The sequence below is a fragment of the Ornithorhynchus anatinus genome, chromosome X5 (genome assembly GCF_004115215.2).
Source record: "Ornithorhynchus anatinus isolate Pmale09 chromosome X5, mOrnAna1.pri.v4, whole genome shotgun sequence".
NCBI lineage: Eukaryota > Metazoa > Chordata > Mammalia > Monotremata > Ornithorhynchidae > Ornithorhynchus > Ornithorhynchus anatinus.
In genome coordinates, this window is record NC_041753.1 from 8950727 (window position 1) to 8966114 (window position 15388).

General features: G+C 43.6%; 1 protein-coding gene across 2 annotated transcripts in view; it reads right to left on the reverse strand.

The window, feature by feature from the left end:
• TMOD1 (tropomodulin 1) overlaps positions 1-15388 on the reverse strand; it is a 94252-nt gene that overhangs the window by 34084 nt on the left and 44780 nt on the right. For both annotated transcript variants that reach the window (XM_029055211.2, XM_029055213.2), the window contains one exon: positions 4990-5146. In XM_029055211.2, the coding sequence (XP_028911044.1) occupies positions 4990-5146 (157 nt within the window). The remainder of the gene's footprint in view (positions 1-4989; positions 5147-15388) is intronic.

Consider the following 15388-nt stretch of genomic DNA (forward strand, 5'->3'; position numbering starts at 1 on the left):
AGCGAATTAAGCCAATGTTGTCTTCGGAAGGCCAAATGCTTCGACTTAGATTTGCATATTTTGGACATGTCATCAAGAGGATGACATGTCTGAAGAAGACACTAATGCTAGGAAAAGTCCAGGGAAAACATGGAAGAGGCAGAGCAGCAGCTAGATGGCAAGAGACCATAACAAGCATCACGGAAGAACCGTTAGCAAGGTTACGGATTATGGTAAAAGATAGGACGTTCTGGAGAAAATATATCCATGGAGTCGCTATGAATCGGAAACGACTCAACGGTACTTGATAATAATAATAGGAGTGGGCCAAGCAGAGGGCTGCCCAAGGCACCAAAGACGGCCCCCATCAACACCACCCCTCCTTCTAGCAGTTGATCCCCGGGCATTCAAATCCTTCTCCATCCCTTCCCTTTGCCTTGACACTGGGTGAAGGATACAGTTTGCACCTTGCACAAACAACTTGTAAAACTTAATGCTCTTCAGCATATTTCCCTTCCTGGGGTCACAACCAGCCAAACAGATAGGCTCCAAGTGAAGACCAAATGTTGATACACCCCTAGGGGCCCCAGGCCAGATACCTTCTAAGAACAGATCACAAAGGAACTGTAATTGATAGATTAGGATAATTACACCAAAGAAGCTTGATGTAATGGTCAATGAGTATAGTACAAAGGCTTGGGGGAAAATGCCTGTCTCTGCTGCTCACTGTCCTCCCGAGGGAAGGCAGAGACAGCCGTAGCCTGAGGGACCTCTAAGCCCATTCCAACCGGCCTGTTAAGGATCTGAACACCTGATGAGACTGATAATCAGACTGTAGGAGAAACCTGTGCCCAGGTCAGGGGGGTAGGGTTGTATTCTGTGCTATAGCTGAATCTTTGACTTTCTGGTGATTGCATACTGAAAATTAAAGTGTCTAGTTTCTGACTAAATTGTGGTGGTCATTCCCCTCAGTGGCCCCAAGACACGAACCTTCTAATATCACCTCGGGTAATGACTTGGCCATTCAGGACTCAACACTGGGTGGCTACAAAGTGCAGTTAGGACCCAATTGTGCAGCATCTACTCATCAACCATGCTGGGTTTGTAACTGACTTCAAAGGGGAGCTGGGGAGGTGTGCCAAAACTTTATACAGCCTCATCCCCTAGCTCACCCAGGGTTGGTCCTGCTGTTGAGTGATACGAAAGCAATTACCATTAAACTTCAGATTCCACAGATTCTGGCAGCTTGGCCTAGGACTTCAGAACATGGGCCAGGGAGTCAGGAGAACCAGGTTCTAATCCCAGCTCACTCTCTGACCTGCTGTGTGATCTTGGGCAAGTCAATAAACCTCTCTACACCTTCATTTCCTGCTCTCTCTACCCCTTAGATTGTGAGCTCTGGGCAGGACAGAGATAGTATCTGATCTGGTTAGCCGTTCTTCCCAAACTCACCTTCTCACTGTGCACTGTTCTTGACTATCTCATCTCCGAAGCCTGGCTCACACCCTTTCTCCATTTAATGGTATTTGTAAGGGCTTACTATGTGTCAAGCAGTGTTCTAAGTGCTGGAGTAGATACAAGTTTATCAGGTTGGACACAGTCCCTGTCCTACATGGGGCTCAAAGACTTAGTTGGAGGGAAGAGGATTTAATCCCCATTATTCAGATGAGGTAATTGAGGCACAGAGAAGTAAAGTGACTTACCCAAGGCCACACAGCAAGCAAGTGGCAGTCGGGATTAGAATCCAGGGCCTTTGATTCCCAGGCCTATGATCTTTCAATTAGTCAATCAATGGTATTTACTGAGCACTTACTATGTTTGGAGCACTGTACTAAGTGCTAGGGAGAGTACACTACAACAGAATTTGTACTGGGCCATGGAACTCTCTCCTCCGAAAAATCTGTCAGATTTCAGCAATCCTCATCTTCAAAACCCCTTAAGCACTTTGATACTCACCCCAGCCTCACAGCACTTATGTATATATATATATTTTTATGGTCTACTATTTGCCCTATCTGTAATTTATTTCAATATCTGTCTCCCCTTCTAGACTGTAAGTTCTTGTGGGCAGGGATCATGACTACCAGGCTTCCGGTCTGTTGGGTAACCCACAAGCTAAATCTAAAGAAAATTCAGGTAACTCCTAGGACAGGAAGCAAAAGTTATTTCTTTTTCTGCTTCCCTCTAAGTGTAAGAGATGTAAAAATCTCCAAAGTAAAAAAAAAAAATCCAATTTTGAATTCATCTCATGTCTGTGTCTGGAAGAAGCAAAGCAGACTTAGTCAAGTGCAATTGTCCCAGTGTTTCGATGTGCATGGAGTTCTTGGCATGATCTAGTCCATAAGAAGTAAGGAATATTCTTTTAGACTTTTGGACAGGGAATGTGTCTACTAAGTTGTTGCAGTGTACTCTCCCAAATGCTTAGTACAATGTTCTGCACACTGTAGATGCTCAACAGATACCATTGATGGGTAAGAAGAAAACCTACTGGTTTCATATTTTTGTGTCTTAGGCAGCCCACTGATTGAACAGCATAACTGATGAACCCGGAGCATTGAGAACCTGCAGCAGTGAGCATCCCAGACTGACTGGCAACCTGCTTACTTCTTCCTTTGTTGTTGAATTGCTGAGCAAATCCCATTATTTTCTTTTCTAAGAAGCAGTTTGGCATAGCGGATAGAACACGGGCCTGGGATTAAGATGGTCATGGGTTCTAATCCCCACTCCGCCACTTCATTCATTCAATCGTATTTATTGAGCGCTCACGGTGTGCAGAGCACTGTACTAAGTGCTTGGAAAGTACAACTGGGCAACGTAGAGGCAATTCCTACCCAACAACGGGCTCACAGTCTAGAAGGGGGAGACAGACAACAAAACAAAACAAGTAGACAGGCGTCAGTACCATCAAAATAGATAGAATTATAGATATGTACACATTATTAATAAAATAAATAGAGTAATAAATGTGTTCTCCCCAGCTGTTAGTTCGGTGCTTCTGGAGGGGCCAACTTCTCATTTTGAGTGCAGTGCAAAAGGAGACAGGGACTTCAGGGATAGATGAGGACTGGGAGGAAACAAGCTTCAACGAAGCAACAGGCTAGAGTGTCACCATTATGGATCTCTTCAGTCAGGGCTACAGCCTGACTAGAAAGCTGCAGGTTTTATCAGGGATCTGGGATGAGCAAGTACGGGAGTCAGTCTCCAAAAGGGGTGGGGGTCAGAGCCCCCATCAGATGGGCAATCGATGTCATAATGATAATAATTTTCAACATGTACACCTTGAGAAAAGTGCTTTCAGTCTGTTTTGTCCCCAGAGACTGGAGCTAGGCAGGATTTGAACGATTAAGCAACAAAATACCAATACTGGATCCTATTCCATCCATATAAGAGAAGGGCTTATTTTCAGCCCTTTCAACACCCCTCCCTCCACCCCCACGCCACCCCCACCATACCAGTTCTAAAAAGAAAAGAACAAAGGCTGGAGCCGAGAACTTTTAAAAGCCCATCAAATTTAAGCCTGGGAACTAGATGTACTTCAAGCCGAAAGAAAAAAATCTACTCAGACCATTTAAGGGTGTGCCTTGGGGTATGTAACCAGTTTTTTTCTTAATATCAGTCCACTCTGATACATCCGGGACCTTGATACGTAGATGCATCCAGAAGGCCATTTTATCAGGGATTGGTAGACTCAAAATGTATCTTTAATCTGGGTATCTCCCAGAATTTACTTTTGTGAAAGCAACAGAGTAACAGACACAAAATTCTTTACGCCAAAGAGGAAAGTTTGCAGAAGGTGAGCGAGAGGAAAAGAACTGAACAGAACCGAGGGGCTCTGGTAATGTGGAAATTGCTTGGCTCTTCTAACATCTGCAAGGGTGACAGGGCACTCACAGCATGCCTCATGGAATGTTCCGCAGAGATTGTTTTGGTCTATCCTCTGAAGCAAGGGTCAGCATGGAAATGGTCACTGCTAAGAACAAAGGCTGCACGGTGCTAACTTTTCTGAAAACATCCCCCATCTGAAGGCAGCTAAATTTAGGCTCTTCCCGAAAACCAACTCTGTACCGCAGAGTCTCTTGAGATGAAACGGAAAGCCACAGCTGCTCTGCATTAGAGTTCATGGAATATCCCAAGTTGTAAGGGTCAGTGTGTTGAGTTGGAGTGGGGTTTTGGGGTGTTGATGTCACCAACATTCTAAGTGCCCTGAGAGAGGGAGGCAGAGTATTTACAGATTGCTCCTGAAATACCGCTTTGCTTCCTTGAAATATACTAAAGATGAAAACACCTGGGAGGTACTGACAGCCTGATAAAAGTCAGTTCTATCTAGTAATATTTTTTGTCTTTACTTTGAGCACAAGAGTCTTCAATTCTCTCAAATCTGTCTCTTTTGAAGAATAAAACCTGCTCCCCCAACTCAATGACCATTGACTCGAAAAAACATTGCTGTAAACCCCCGATTCTTAGGAATTAGGAATGCAGCAGTAGGAGCAAAATTACCATGAAAGTCCCCTGAAACAGACTCCAGCAAATGGGGACTGTGACTTGTTCCCTATGTTGCTTGTCCTATGAAAAATAAAGTAAGGCAAATTCTACTACCACTGCCCTCTAGGTCAATGCTATTTTTCACTCGGGGCAGTGAAATGCTGCAAGAAGGCTCCTCAAGGACAACATTCACATCTTCTCAATGCTCAGTCAAATTCCTGGTGTCCATTCCTATCCCAAGTACCCTTAATCAATGCTTTCAGATGCTGAAGGTGATGCTGAAGATACGTTCTCAGTGGGCGAACCCTTCCCTCACAACCTTGTGAGACGTCACGACAGAAGAGGATGTCACCATGCTGTTATGCTTACATTGCCAAGTCATGTCACAAAACACACGTTCTTACTTTGGAACCGCTTCCATTGCACAGGAAAAGAGCTGCTAGAGGATGACACAGCATGACTCCTAAGAATCTCTTGTGAAATACAAACATGGGACCAAGGCCCAGCTGGGGAAGTATTCTATGGTACCTCTTTTCTCCCCTGTGTAGGGGACCAGGTCTTCTCGGTCCTTAAACTCTTTAGCTTGCTTTTCCAAGTGATCCAGGAGGTCATCTCTTTTAAACGGTCCCGTGGGTGCCTTTTTTGTCTGATCTTTCTGTCTCAGTCCTGCAGGCAGCAGTGCATTCTAAATTGAAAAAAGAAATAAAGGTTAAATGCTGAGAAGTTGTTACTGCTTTGTTTTTTGTTTTTGTTTTGTTTTGGAAACCCATCAAATTCTCAAAATGGCTGGTTTTATTCATCTAACCTTTGGGCAACCTTCTGGAAAAATACAACCATTAAAAGACTGCGGAGGTGGTTTACAAACCTTTTTATTCTCTATTGGTGGTGGCCTGGGGAGTATGTAAGCACCCTTTTCACTTTAGCATGAGAAGCTGTAACACTAACTTAGTGATGCCCTGCAGGGTATGCCCAAAGTCCAAGAGACTCATCCCTTGAAGCTCCCTTCTGGTGGCCTGCCATGCTGACAATTTGCTCAGTGTGCCAGATTGAAGTAACCTGAACCCACATAACGGTGATGCAGCACACTCTCTTAAGAGATTGGATTCTGCCGAGTTGGTCCTATTTGCGCAAATCTTATGAGAAATTAGATGGAGCCTAAAATGGCACTATGAATTTATTGAGAAGATGATTTAAAAAAGTCAAGCTTATACTCTCCCTTGTGGATGTTCTGCTCAGTCATTCAAAGTATTGAGTACCTTTGTACAGAGCACTGTACCAGCGACTTAGGAGAGGGTGAAAAAAGCAGAAAATGCAAACCCTCCCCTTGAGGAATTCATAATCCAATCAATTGTAAGGTTCTTGTCCACCCTAATGCAAGCCTATAAATGACTGATGCCATCTGGAAATACCTTTGAATCAAGGGAAATTAAATCTGGGGAAATTTGGGATGGATACCAGGAAATCTTTCCATAATATCAATAAATTAAATGAAGGTCTCCCTCAGCAAACTGCTGGACTTAACACACTATTTTCCTCTGAGGTATACAGACTAGGTCCCAATTTATGTGACAATTTTTTTACATTAAAAATAATGCATTCAGAGATATGTGCAAAATACAGATTTAACATAATTAATATATTATCAAGCATCTGAATACAATGTGTTCTTCAGTAGTAAATGCCTTATATTCAGCATTGGTGCTGGTGGATTCAAATACAAGCTTTAAAATATAGTCTTCCTAACCAAAAATATCTCCCCCATAAATCTTCTTTTAGCTCTAACTGGAATTCTTTATAGGCAGCATATGGGAATTATATGCAATACAGTTATAAAATGAACATTCTAGGGAGTTTTTCATATGTATATTTTTCCACTATCTGTTTCATTATGTAAGTGTCTAGAGAAGCCACAGTTAATTTCTGCCCTTTTCTCCCTCTCTTGCCCATTTCCTCTTCCACTTCCCACCAGGAGCAATAACATACACCTGGAGTATGGTGAGTACAGGCCTTGATCCTAGTTCCTACTTTACAAAGCCCTAGTTATAGTCTCCGTGCCTCAGTTACCCTCTCTGTAAAATAAGGACAGAATACCTGTTCTCCTTTCCTCCTAGACTGGGACAGTCACTGTGTCTGACCTGATTATAGTGTATCTACCCCAGTGGTTGGCATATAAGCCCTTAATAAATCCCTTCAGTATTATTAAGCAGGTGAAGAGGGAATATCAATTAATCATTGGTGTATTTTGAGTGCTTACTTTGTGCAGAGCATTGTACTAAGCACTTGGGAAGGTAAAACACAGCGAAGTTGGTAGATCCAATCCTTGTCCACAAAGAGCTCACAGTCCAAAGGAGGAGACAGACATTAATATAAACTATGGAGTGGGGAAATAGAGTATACGGATAGATGCATAAGTACTGCGGGACTGAGGTGAGTTTCAAAGTGCTTAAGAGGGTACACAGCCAAGTGCATAGTTGACACAGAGGGAAGACCAGAGGGCTTAGTCGGGGAAGGCCTCTTGGAGAAAGTGTGATTTTAGGAGGGTTTTGAAGGTGGGAAGAATGGTGAACTGTCAAATATGAAAGGGGAGGGAGTTCCAAGACAGAAGGAGAATGTGGGTAAGGGGTCAGTGGCAAGATAGACAAGATGGAGGTACAGAGTAGCCAGAGGTGAGCTTGCCAAGGGTTCTGGGAATCCTTCTTGCCCCCATCCGGGTCCTGGAATCCAATACGGGGCTGCTTTTATCAACATCATAGCCAGTCACTCCTCTCACCTCCTGATGGATTCCAGGATCCAGCTGGTGGCTCTTGGCACCCCTGCCAGGCTCTGGGGGACCCCCACCAGAGAGGGGAGGGTAGCTATTGCTCCCGGGAGCCAGACCCTTCAAAGTTCCCTTCCAAGTTCACCCCCACCCCTTCTAAGAATGAAATAGAATTATAGGGGTGAAAGTGACCTCAAAAATGCTTAGCAGGAATTGAGAAAAGTCCAGGCAGATACATGGACCTTTCTTTTGTAAAGTCTGGGGATAGATACCCAAAAAATGCAGAAAGATATTAGCTCTTAAAAAGCATATATTTAGACTGTGAGCCCATTGTTGGGCAGGGATTGTCTCTATCTGTTGCCGAATTGTACATTCCAAGCACTTAGTACAGCGCTGTGCACATAGTAAGCGCTCAATAAATACGATTGAATGAATGAATGAATATATTTTAAAATCCTCATTGCTACCGTGGAAACAGACAACAGTAAAATTCACTGAACCTTTATTCTTTTTACTTTTTCTCCTTAAAATTAAATGGGAGAATATTTTTAATTCATTAAAAATAAAGATTGGACTTGCTAAGTCATGTCAGCATCTTTGTCTAAATTTACCATCTAGATTAAAACTCTTATTGCAACTACAGCAGGAACCAACAGTTAGTTCCTTAATAATGCTGTTAAGTATACCAGGACCAACAGGTGCCACTAAAATGAAATATCGAGCAACTGTTCAAATACCGTAACTATAGATAGGGTGATATGAGAACCAATCCAAGCTTGCAGTCTCGCACACAAAATGGAACCACATCTCTGTCTTTTGGTGTCATGCACAAGCGACCTTTGCACCAAGACTTCTGAGACAAATGCCACACATCTTTGTCATATTTCCAAATTTAATCAGCTTCATTAAGAGAAAAGACCCTCAACAGCTGTGATTTAAATGGGCATTGAGTTAAGGATCATGAGTCTCCAAACTGACCTCGCTTTTATATTCGTAATCTATTTTAGAAAGTCGGTGATTCTTTACTCCCCCTACATCTAGAATAGAAACAAGCGCTCATTTTCCATCTCCAATTAGGCTGACTAGAAATTGATTCCCAGTGTAAATTCAACTGTCCGGTTAACTTGTTCATACTTCTTGAATGGAATAGCATTACTGTGATCATTGAATAATAATGGCGGGGACGTTTGGCACCCAGGGAGCCCACTGTGGGCAGGGATTGTCTCTCTTTATTGCTGTTCTGTACTTTCCAAGCGCTGAGTACAGTGCTCTGCACACAGTAAGCGCTCAGTCAATACGACTGACTGACTGAATGAATATTTCTGCTCATGGAAGTGTTAGAATTTTCAGACCCTCTGGATACAAAGGGGCTTCCAGAACTCCCAGACTTTCAGGTTTAGGGTTTAGAGTGTGAGTGGAGGAAAAATGAGTATCTGCCAATGTGCAGGCTCTAAAGAGCAAAATACTCCTACCTCTAGTACTCAGGACTTTAGACACTCCTTCCCCACCCTCATTCTCATGGTTTTGATGTCCTAGTGTCAGGACCTTGATTAGAAAAGGGGCCCCACAACATAAATCCTGCTGAAGGGTGGGAGCAGAGGATTCCTTCCTTCCTTCATTCATTCAATCGTATTTATTGAGCGCTTGGGAGAGAACAGTACAACAACAAACAGACACGTTCTCTGCCCACAACCACCTTACAGTCTAGACAGTGGGGGAAGACAGACATTAATAAAAATAAATAAACTACAGATATGTTCATAAGTGCTGTGGTGCTGGGAAGCGGGAAAGAACAAAGGAAGCACGACGGGGTGACTCAGAAAGGAGTGGGAGAGAGGAAAAGGGGGGCTTAGTCAGGGAAGGCATCTCGGAGGAGATGTGTCTTCAGTAAAGCTTTGAACAGGGAGGAGAATAATTGTCGGATTTGAGAAGGGAGGGTGTTGCAGGCCAGAGGCTGGGCTGGGGGTCGGTGGTGAGACAGATGAGATGGAGGCACAGTGAGAAGGTTAGTGTTAGAGGAGTGAAGTGTGAGGGCTGGGTTGTAGTAGGAGAGTGGTGAAGTGAGGTAGGAGAGGGCAAGGTGTTTGAGTGCTTTGAAGCCAGTGGTGAGGAGTCTTTGTTGGAGGTGGAGGTGGAGTTTTCTAAGGAATGGGGAAATATGTCCTAAATGGATTTGTAGAAAAATGATTTGGGCAGCAGAGTGAAGTATGGACTGAAGTGGGGAGAGACAAGAGGTTGGGAGGTCAACAAAGAGGCTGACACAGTAATCCAGGCAGGATAGGATGAGTGATTGTATTCTCCCCCGATTAGACTGTAAGCCCGTCAAACGGCAGGGACTGTCTCTATCTGTTGCCGACTTGTTCATCCCAAGCGCTTAGTACAGTGCTCTGCACATAGTAAGCGCTCAATAAATACTATTGAATGAATGAATTAAAGCGGTAGCGGTTTGGATGAGGAGTGAGAGATGCTTATGGCCAAGTTGTTCTGCTTCTACAGGCAACTTAGTAAATAGATGGGCTTTCATTGTTTGCAAGCAAAAGTGTAAGTGCATTTAGGAGGGTGGGATCCTCAAGATTTCTTGTTTAGACAAGATGGGGAGGAAGATTACTTCCTCTCTTCTAATGAGTAGGGTAAGACCTCATGGATAGGGAGAAGGGTTTCAGGGGCTGTTTGAAATGTGGAGGGAGAAAGCAATGAAGTGTGGAAAAATGGAGTCAACTTTCTAGAAAAGGGTGCGGCCCCGAAGAAAGCTCAAAGGCAGGAGAGGATTGAACATATGAAAGGATCAAGGGGTTTATTTACAGGATGCATGGAAAAGCCATAGGTAGAAGGGAGACAAGGAAGCTAGATGACCTGGGGTGGCCTAGCGGAGAGCTTGGCAGAGGGCAAAAATTTTGATCTTGAGCCCTATAAAAATGTCCAGAAACAATTTCTGTTGCGCTGTCTCAAGTGACTGAAGTATCCAAAAAACAAAAAAGCACCATAAAACCCATCCAATGCCACCTGCCTCTGACTGTCAAGGAATCAAACAGCTAACCCTGAGGCTGGTATTTAAGGAGCGGTAATTAGGCTTTAGAGTTAATGTCCTATAAAGTTGAATGGGGGAGGTTCACACCTCTCCTGCCCATATTCAATTTCAACAAGACAGCAATGTGGTCAAGTTACATTATGCAAATGACTGTACCTTCACTCTTTGTTAAGCCTGAAAGCAAAAACTCCTCGAAGAAAGCAGGGAGGAGTGAAAGGGGAATCTGTTTCAGGCAGAGTGGGTGGTTTGTTGCCAGGATATTATCATTTTGGGCTTCACCATGTATTGGGTAGACTCTTTTTGTACCAAAACCCAAGGGATTTTTAAAGTGACAGTTTCTTGGAATAAGATTTCCCACAATGACATGAGAAAAAAAAGACCTCCTCAAATAACCACTGAATGAGCTGATCGACAGCTACAACATTTACAAATGGAGAGAAACCAGAAGGTGCCAGGGGACTATTTTAATATACACTTTATTTTTTAGAAAAAAATAGTTTACAATTTATCTTTGTGAAATAGTTTTTGTTTTCTTTTTGCATCGTTCGATCTGATGGCTTTGTTCCTGCATAGATCGGTCTCTCTGCAAGTCCATAATACTGCATTCCATGACAAGGTGACAAATGAGCTTTCATCCTTTAAAAGGTTTCCTCTTAAGAGCTTGGCTTTTGAGTCATGAGGTTTATAAAAACCTTTAGAAACCATTACCATGTCACCAGTCATACAGCTGCCAAGATGCCCCGATGTTCTGAGGGGCTTGCTAACCAATATGTTGTCTTGCATGGCTCTCCGAACTGCCTGGGGATTTGTGACTGCCCAACCAGGAAAGATGCTGCATTTTGCACCTGACAGGGCAAGTAAGAGCACTGTCCCCTTGACACAAGGGGAAGAATGAGCGTCTACAGGAGACAGCCCAAGAATCCTGCCACTACCGCCTTTATGCAATAAACCAAAGAAATGAGAATTAGTGCATCTATAGAGCCTGATCCCCAGAGCAAGTGAATGTCTACTAATTCAAGGTGTGAGCATGTTCAGGGTTACCCATGAAGGGCATCTGAAGTAAAAGGCTTCTCTCAAGTGTTACTAGCTTAGTCAATCAATCAGTGATATTTATCGAGCGCTTATCAACGGACATATTCCCTGCCCATAACAAGCTTACAGTCTAGAGGGGAAGGCAAATATTAAAATAAATTACAGATATTCACAGAAGTGCTGTGTGGTTGAGGGTGGGGTGAATAAAGGGTACAAATCCAATTTCTGTTTCTCCTGACTCCATTTTCACACACATCATTTCTTATGTATTTTCATACATTTTCAGTATTAGAGAAGCATCATTATTGACTTGTAATGCTGAAAAAGAACTTGAGAGATCATCTAGTTCAGCCCTCTGCTCCCCCCCTCCCTCAGACTGTGAACCCTCTGTGGGACAGGGACAGTAGCTGATCCTGATTATAATAATAATAATGATGATGATGATGGCATTTGTTAAGCGCTTACTATGTGCAAAGCACTATTCTAAGCGCTGGGGGGATATAAGGTGATCAGGTTGTCCCACATGGGGCTCACAGTCTTCATCCCCATTTTACAGATGAGGTAACTGAGGCACAGAGAAGTTAAGTGACTTGCCCGAAGTCACACAGCTGACAAGCGGCGGAGGCGGGATTTGAACCCATGATCTCTGACTCCCCAGCCCGTGCTCTTTCCACTGAGCCATGCTGCTGTACCTACCCCAGCACTTAGCTGGCACTCATGCTTGTAAGTGCTCAATAAATACCATAGCAAGTAGCAACTGGGATTCAATCAATCAGTAGTATTTATTGAGCACCCACTGTGGGTGCAGCTCTGAATTAGGCTCTTGGGAGAGTACAGTGCAACAGAGAAAGAAGACTCATACCCTGGCCTCTGGGAGCTTACATGCTAATGGGTCTCCCAGGATTCCCAGCCAAATATTTAGCCAGATCCAGGTCTGCTTACTGTCCAGGATGAGAGAAAAATCAGGTTCCATTAAGAGCCCAAATAAATAACAGATTCCTGTTGTGACCTCTGTCTCTACTATCTCACTAAAAGTGTACAGAGCTAAGGTTATATAGAAAGGAAGAGGGGAACTGAGCAGAGCAGGAGTTTTGCTCTCTTTCTCTTATTTAGGCAAAAAAGGTAGTGTATGCGAGCTTGGACTGGAGCAAGCCAAAGGGAGAAAAAGAAGAGATTTGGACCTTGGATCAATCCATCAAGTAATGGTATTTATTTAACACTGTGTGCTGAGAAATGTGCTAAGTCCTTGGCAGAGTACAATGTAATAGAGTTGGTAGAAACACTCCCTGCCTACAAGGAGCTTACAGTCCAGCAGGGGAGACAGACATTAAAATAAACAAATAACTGATGGATATGAACATAAATGCTGTGGGGCTGAGGGGGGAGTGAATACCAAATGCCCAAAGGGTATAGAGATCCAAGTGTGTAGGCGACACAGAAGGGAGAGTGAGTCAGAGGAAAGAGGGCTTAATCGGGGAAAGCCTCTCGGGCTTTAATAAGTCTTTGAAGGTGGAGAAAGTGGTGGGCTGGCATATATGGAGGCTAGATGGAGGATTTGGGAAAGGGGTTGGCAGTGAGATAGTTGAGATCGGGGCACTGTGAGCAAGCTGGAGCTAGAGGAGCAAAGTGTGCAGGCTGGGCTGTAGTAGGAGATCAGTGATCAGTGAGGTAAGGTGGGGACTGGCTGGGGGAGGCTGACTGAGTGCTTTAAAGCTGATGGTAAGGAATTTCTATTGGATGTGGAGGTGGGTGGGCAACCACTGAAGGATCTTGAGGAGTGGGGCGTTGAGGACTGGATGGTTCTGTAGAAAAATGATCCGGGCAGCAGAGTAAAAAGTAAGCTCGTTGTGGGCAGGAAATGAGCCTGTTATATTGTACTCTCCCAGCCGCAGTAAGCATTCAATAAATGCGATTGACTGACTGGCTTATTGGAGTTGTTAGAGACAGGAGACAGAGGCAGGGAGGTCAACAAGGAGGCTGATGCAGTAATCAAGAAGAGACAGTAAGAGCTCTGATCAGCGAAGTAGCAGTTTGGATGGAGAGGAAAGGGTGGATTTTAGCCACGTTGTGAAAGTGGAACCAACAGGAATTGGTAACAGATTGAACATGTGAGTTGTATGAGAGAGATGAGTTGGAAGATAACGCCAAGGTTAAGGGCTTGTGAGACAGCGAGGATGGTGGTGCTAACTACAGTGATGGGAAAGTCGCAGTGTGGCATAGTGGGTAAGGCACAGGCCTGGGAGTCAGAAGGGCCTGGGTTCCAATCTTGGCTCTGCCACTTGTCTACTGTGTGACCTTAGGCAAGTCACTTAACTTCTCTGTGCCTCAGTTACCTCTTCTGTAAAATGGGGATTAAGACTGTGATCCCCACGTGATACATGGACTGTGTCCAGCATGATTAGCTTATATCTATCCCAGTGCTTAGCAGAGTGCCTGGCACACAGTAAGTGCTTTACAAATACCATTAAAAAAACCATCAGGGAGAGGACAGGGTTTGGATGAGAAGATAAGGAGTTCTGTTTTGGACATGTTTAGTTTGAGATGTTTGTATTCAGGTAGAGCTACCCTGAAAGCAGGAGGAAATGCAAGACTTCGCAGAAGGAGAGAGGTCAGGACTGGAGAGGTAGATTTGGGAATTATCTGCGTGAAGTGCATAAGTGCATTTATGCTTCTCTCAGTGTACCTCACTTACTTCCAAAGAGTAAGCACTGGGAGAATCAGGCAAATTATTATTACTACTACTAATAATAATAATAAGAAATCCCAGAATAAATACAATGGTCATTAAATACGTTTGCACGTTCACTCCACTTGGGAATATAGCAAATGATCCAATACCAAAAATCTACCAAAGCAAATTCAGACTTGGAAACTAGGTTGCACAGAATCATCCCCACCTCATTAGACAAATAATGTAGCTAAAATTGACTGAGTTATGGCATCAACATAGTTCACTGGAAGAGGCTGAAGGGTTTATTTCGGTGATTCCAGAGAGTGACTGGCATTAAAAGATATTTTACATATATCCCAGGGGTGGCCAAGTGACTGTAAACTCCTTGAGGACAAGGATCACCCTATTGCAATGTTCTCTTCCAAGTATTTATATAGTGAGCACTCCATAAATACCACTGACTGATTGAACTGGTTTGTTTCACAAACCTGAAACATAATATGACCGAGATCCAAACAGTGAGCAGGGGCTTACAGGGGGTGGGAGCAGGGGTTTGGCCAGTGGGACGGTTGGAGAACAGGTGGGAATGGACACCACACACCCCCTTGGCCCAGGGCCACCTGGGCAGAGGCAGTGCTGGTCCACCAAAAGAGGTAGAATAGCACTGCTGCCCCTGAAGTGGAAAAAAATCATAAACAGTGAGCTGTAAAGCAAAAGGAAGAACGGCACGAGGCTTATGAGCTGCACTTGGCCACCCCTGGTATATACTAAAGGAAAACCTACAGTCTTTGATATGTGTAGACAGCTATATAAAGGTCATTGAACCCATACGTGGAGGACGGAGATCCTCAGCTGTGGTGGATTCCCACCAAAAAGCGCAACTGTGTTGCTAAAGTCACACATCAATTGCAAGTTTCAATCCAATAAGGGGATGGAATTACATAATTTGAATCCAAGAATGTGATGGAAAGGAGTTACTATAAATTGTATTGAGACCCAAAATGTGCTAACATGGAGTCCTTGCCAGTCACCAGACATCGATAAGTGTTGAAAAACAGTGAAACATTTTGACATCTGCTGTTCCCCAAACAGAAATTTTCCAAGGACATAGGCAGATAAGATAAATAAGGTTACGGAGCTGCTAGGAGGGCTAAAATAATTGTGGCGATCAAAGGACAGGGACGCCTTGGTTTGTGCTCTAAATTGGTTCCATAAAAACCAGGCAGAACAGCACTAAATGTAATTTAGTTTTGCAAGGGTAATAATAAAAGAAGCATTAATGTGTTCCCAACCTACCAAACATATTGAAAATATGACAATATTGAATATTTCAGTATACTGAAAACCACAATATGACCAAAGAGCAATGCAAATCTGTACCAATAATAATGTATTATGAATTTGATTTGTGTGTTTATATGTACATTCTGAAATATTA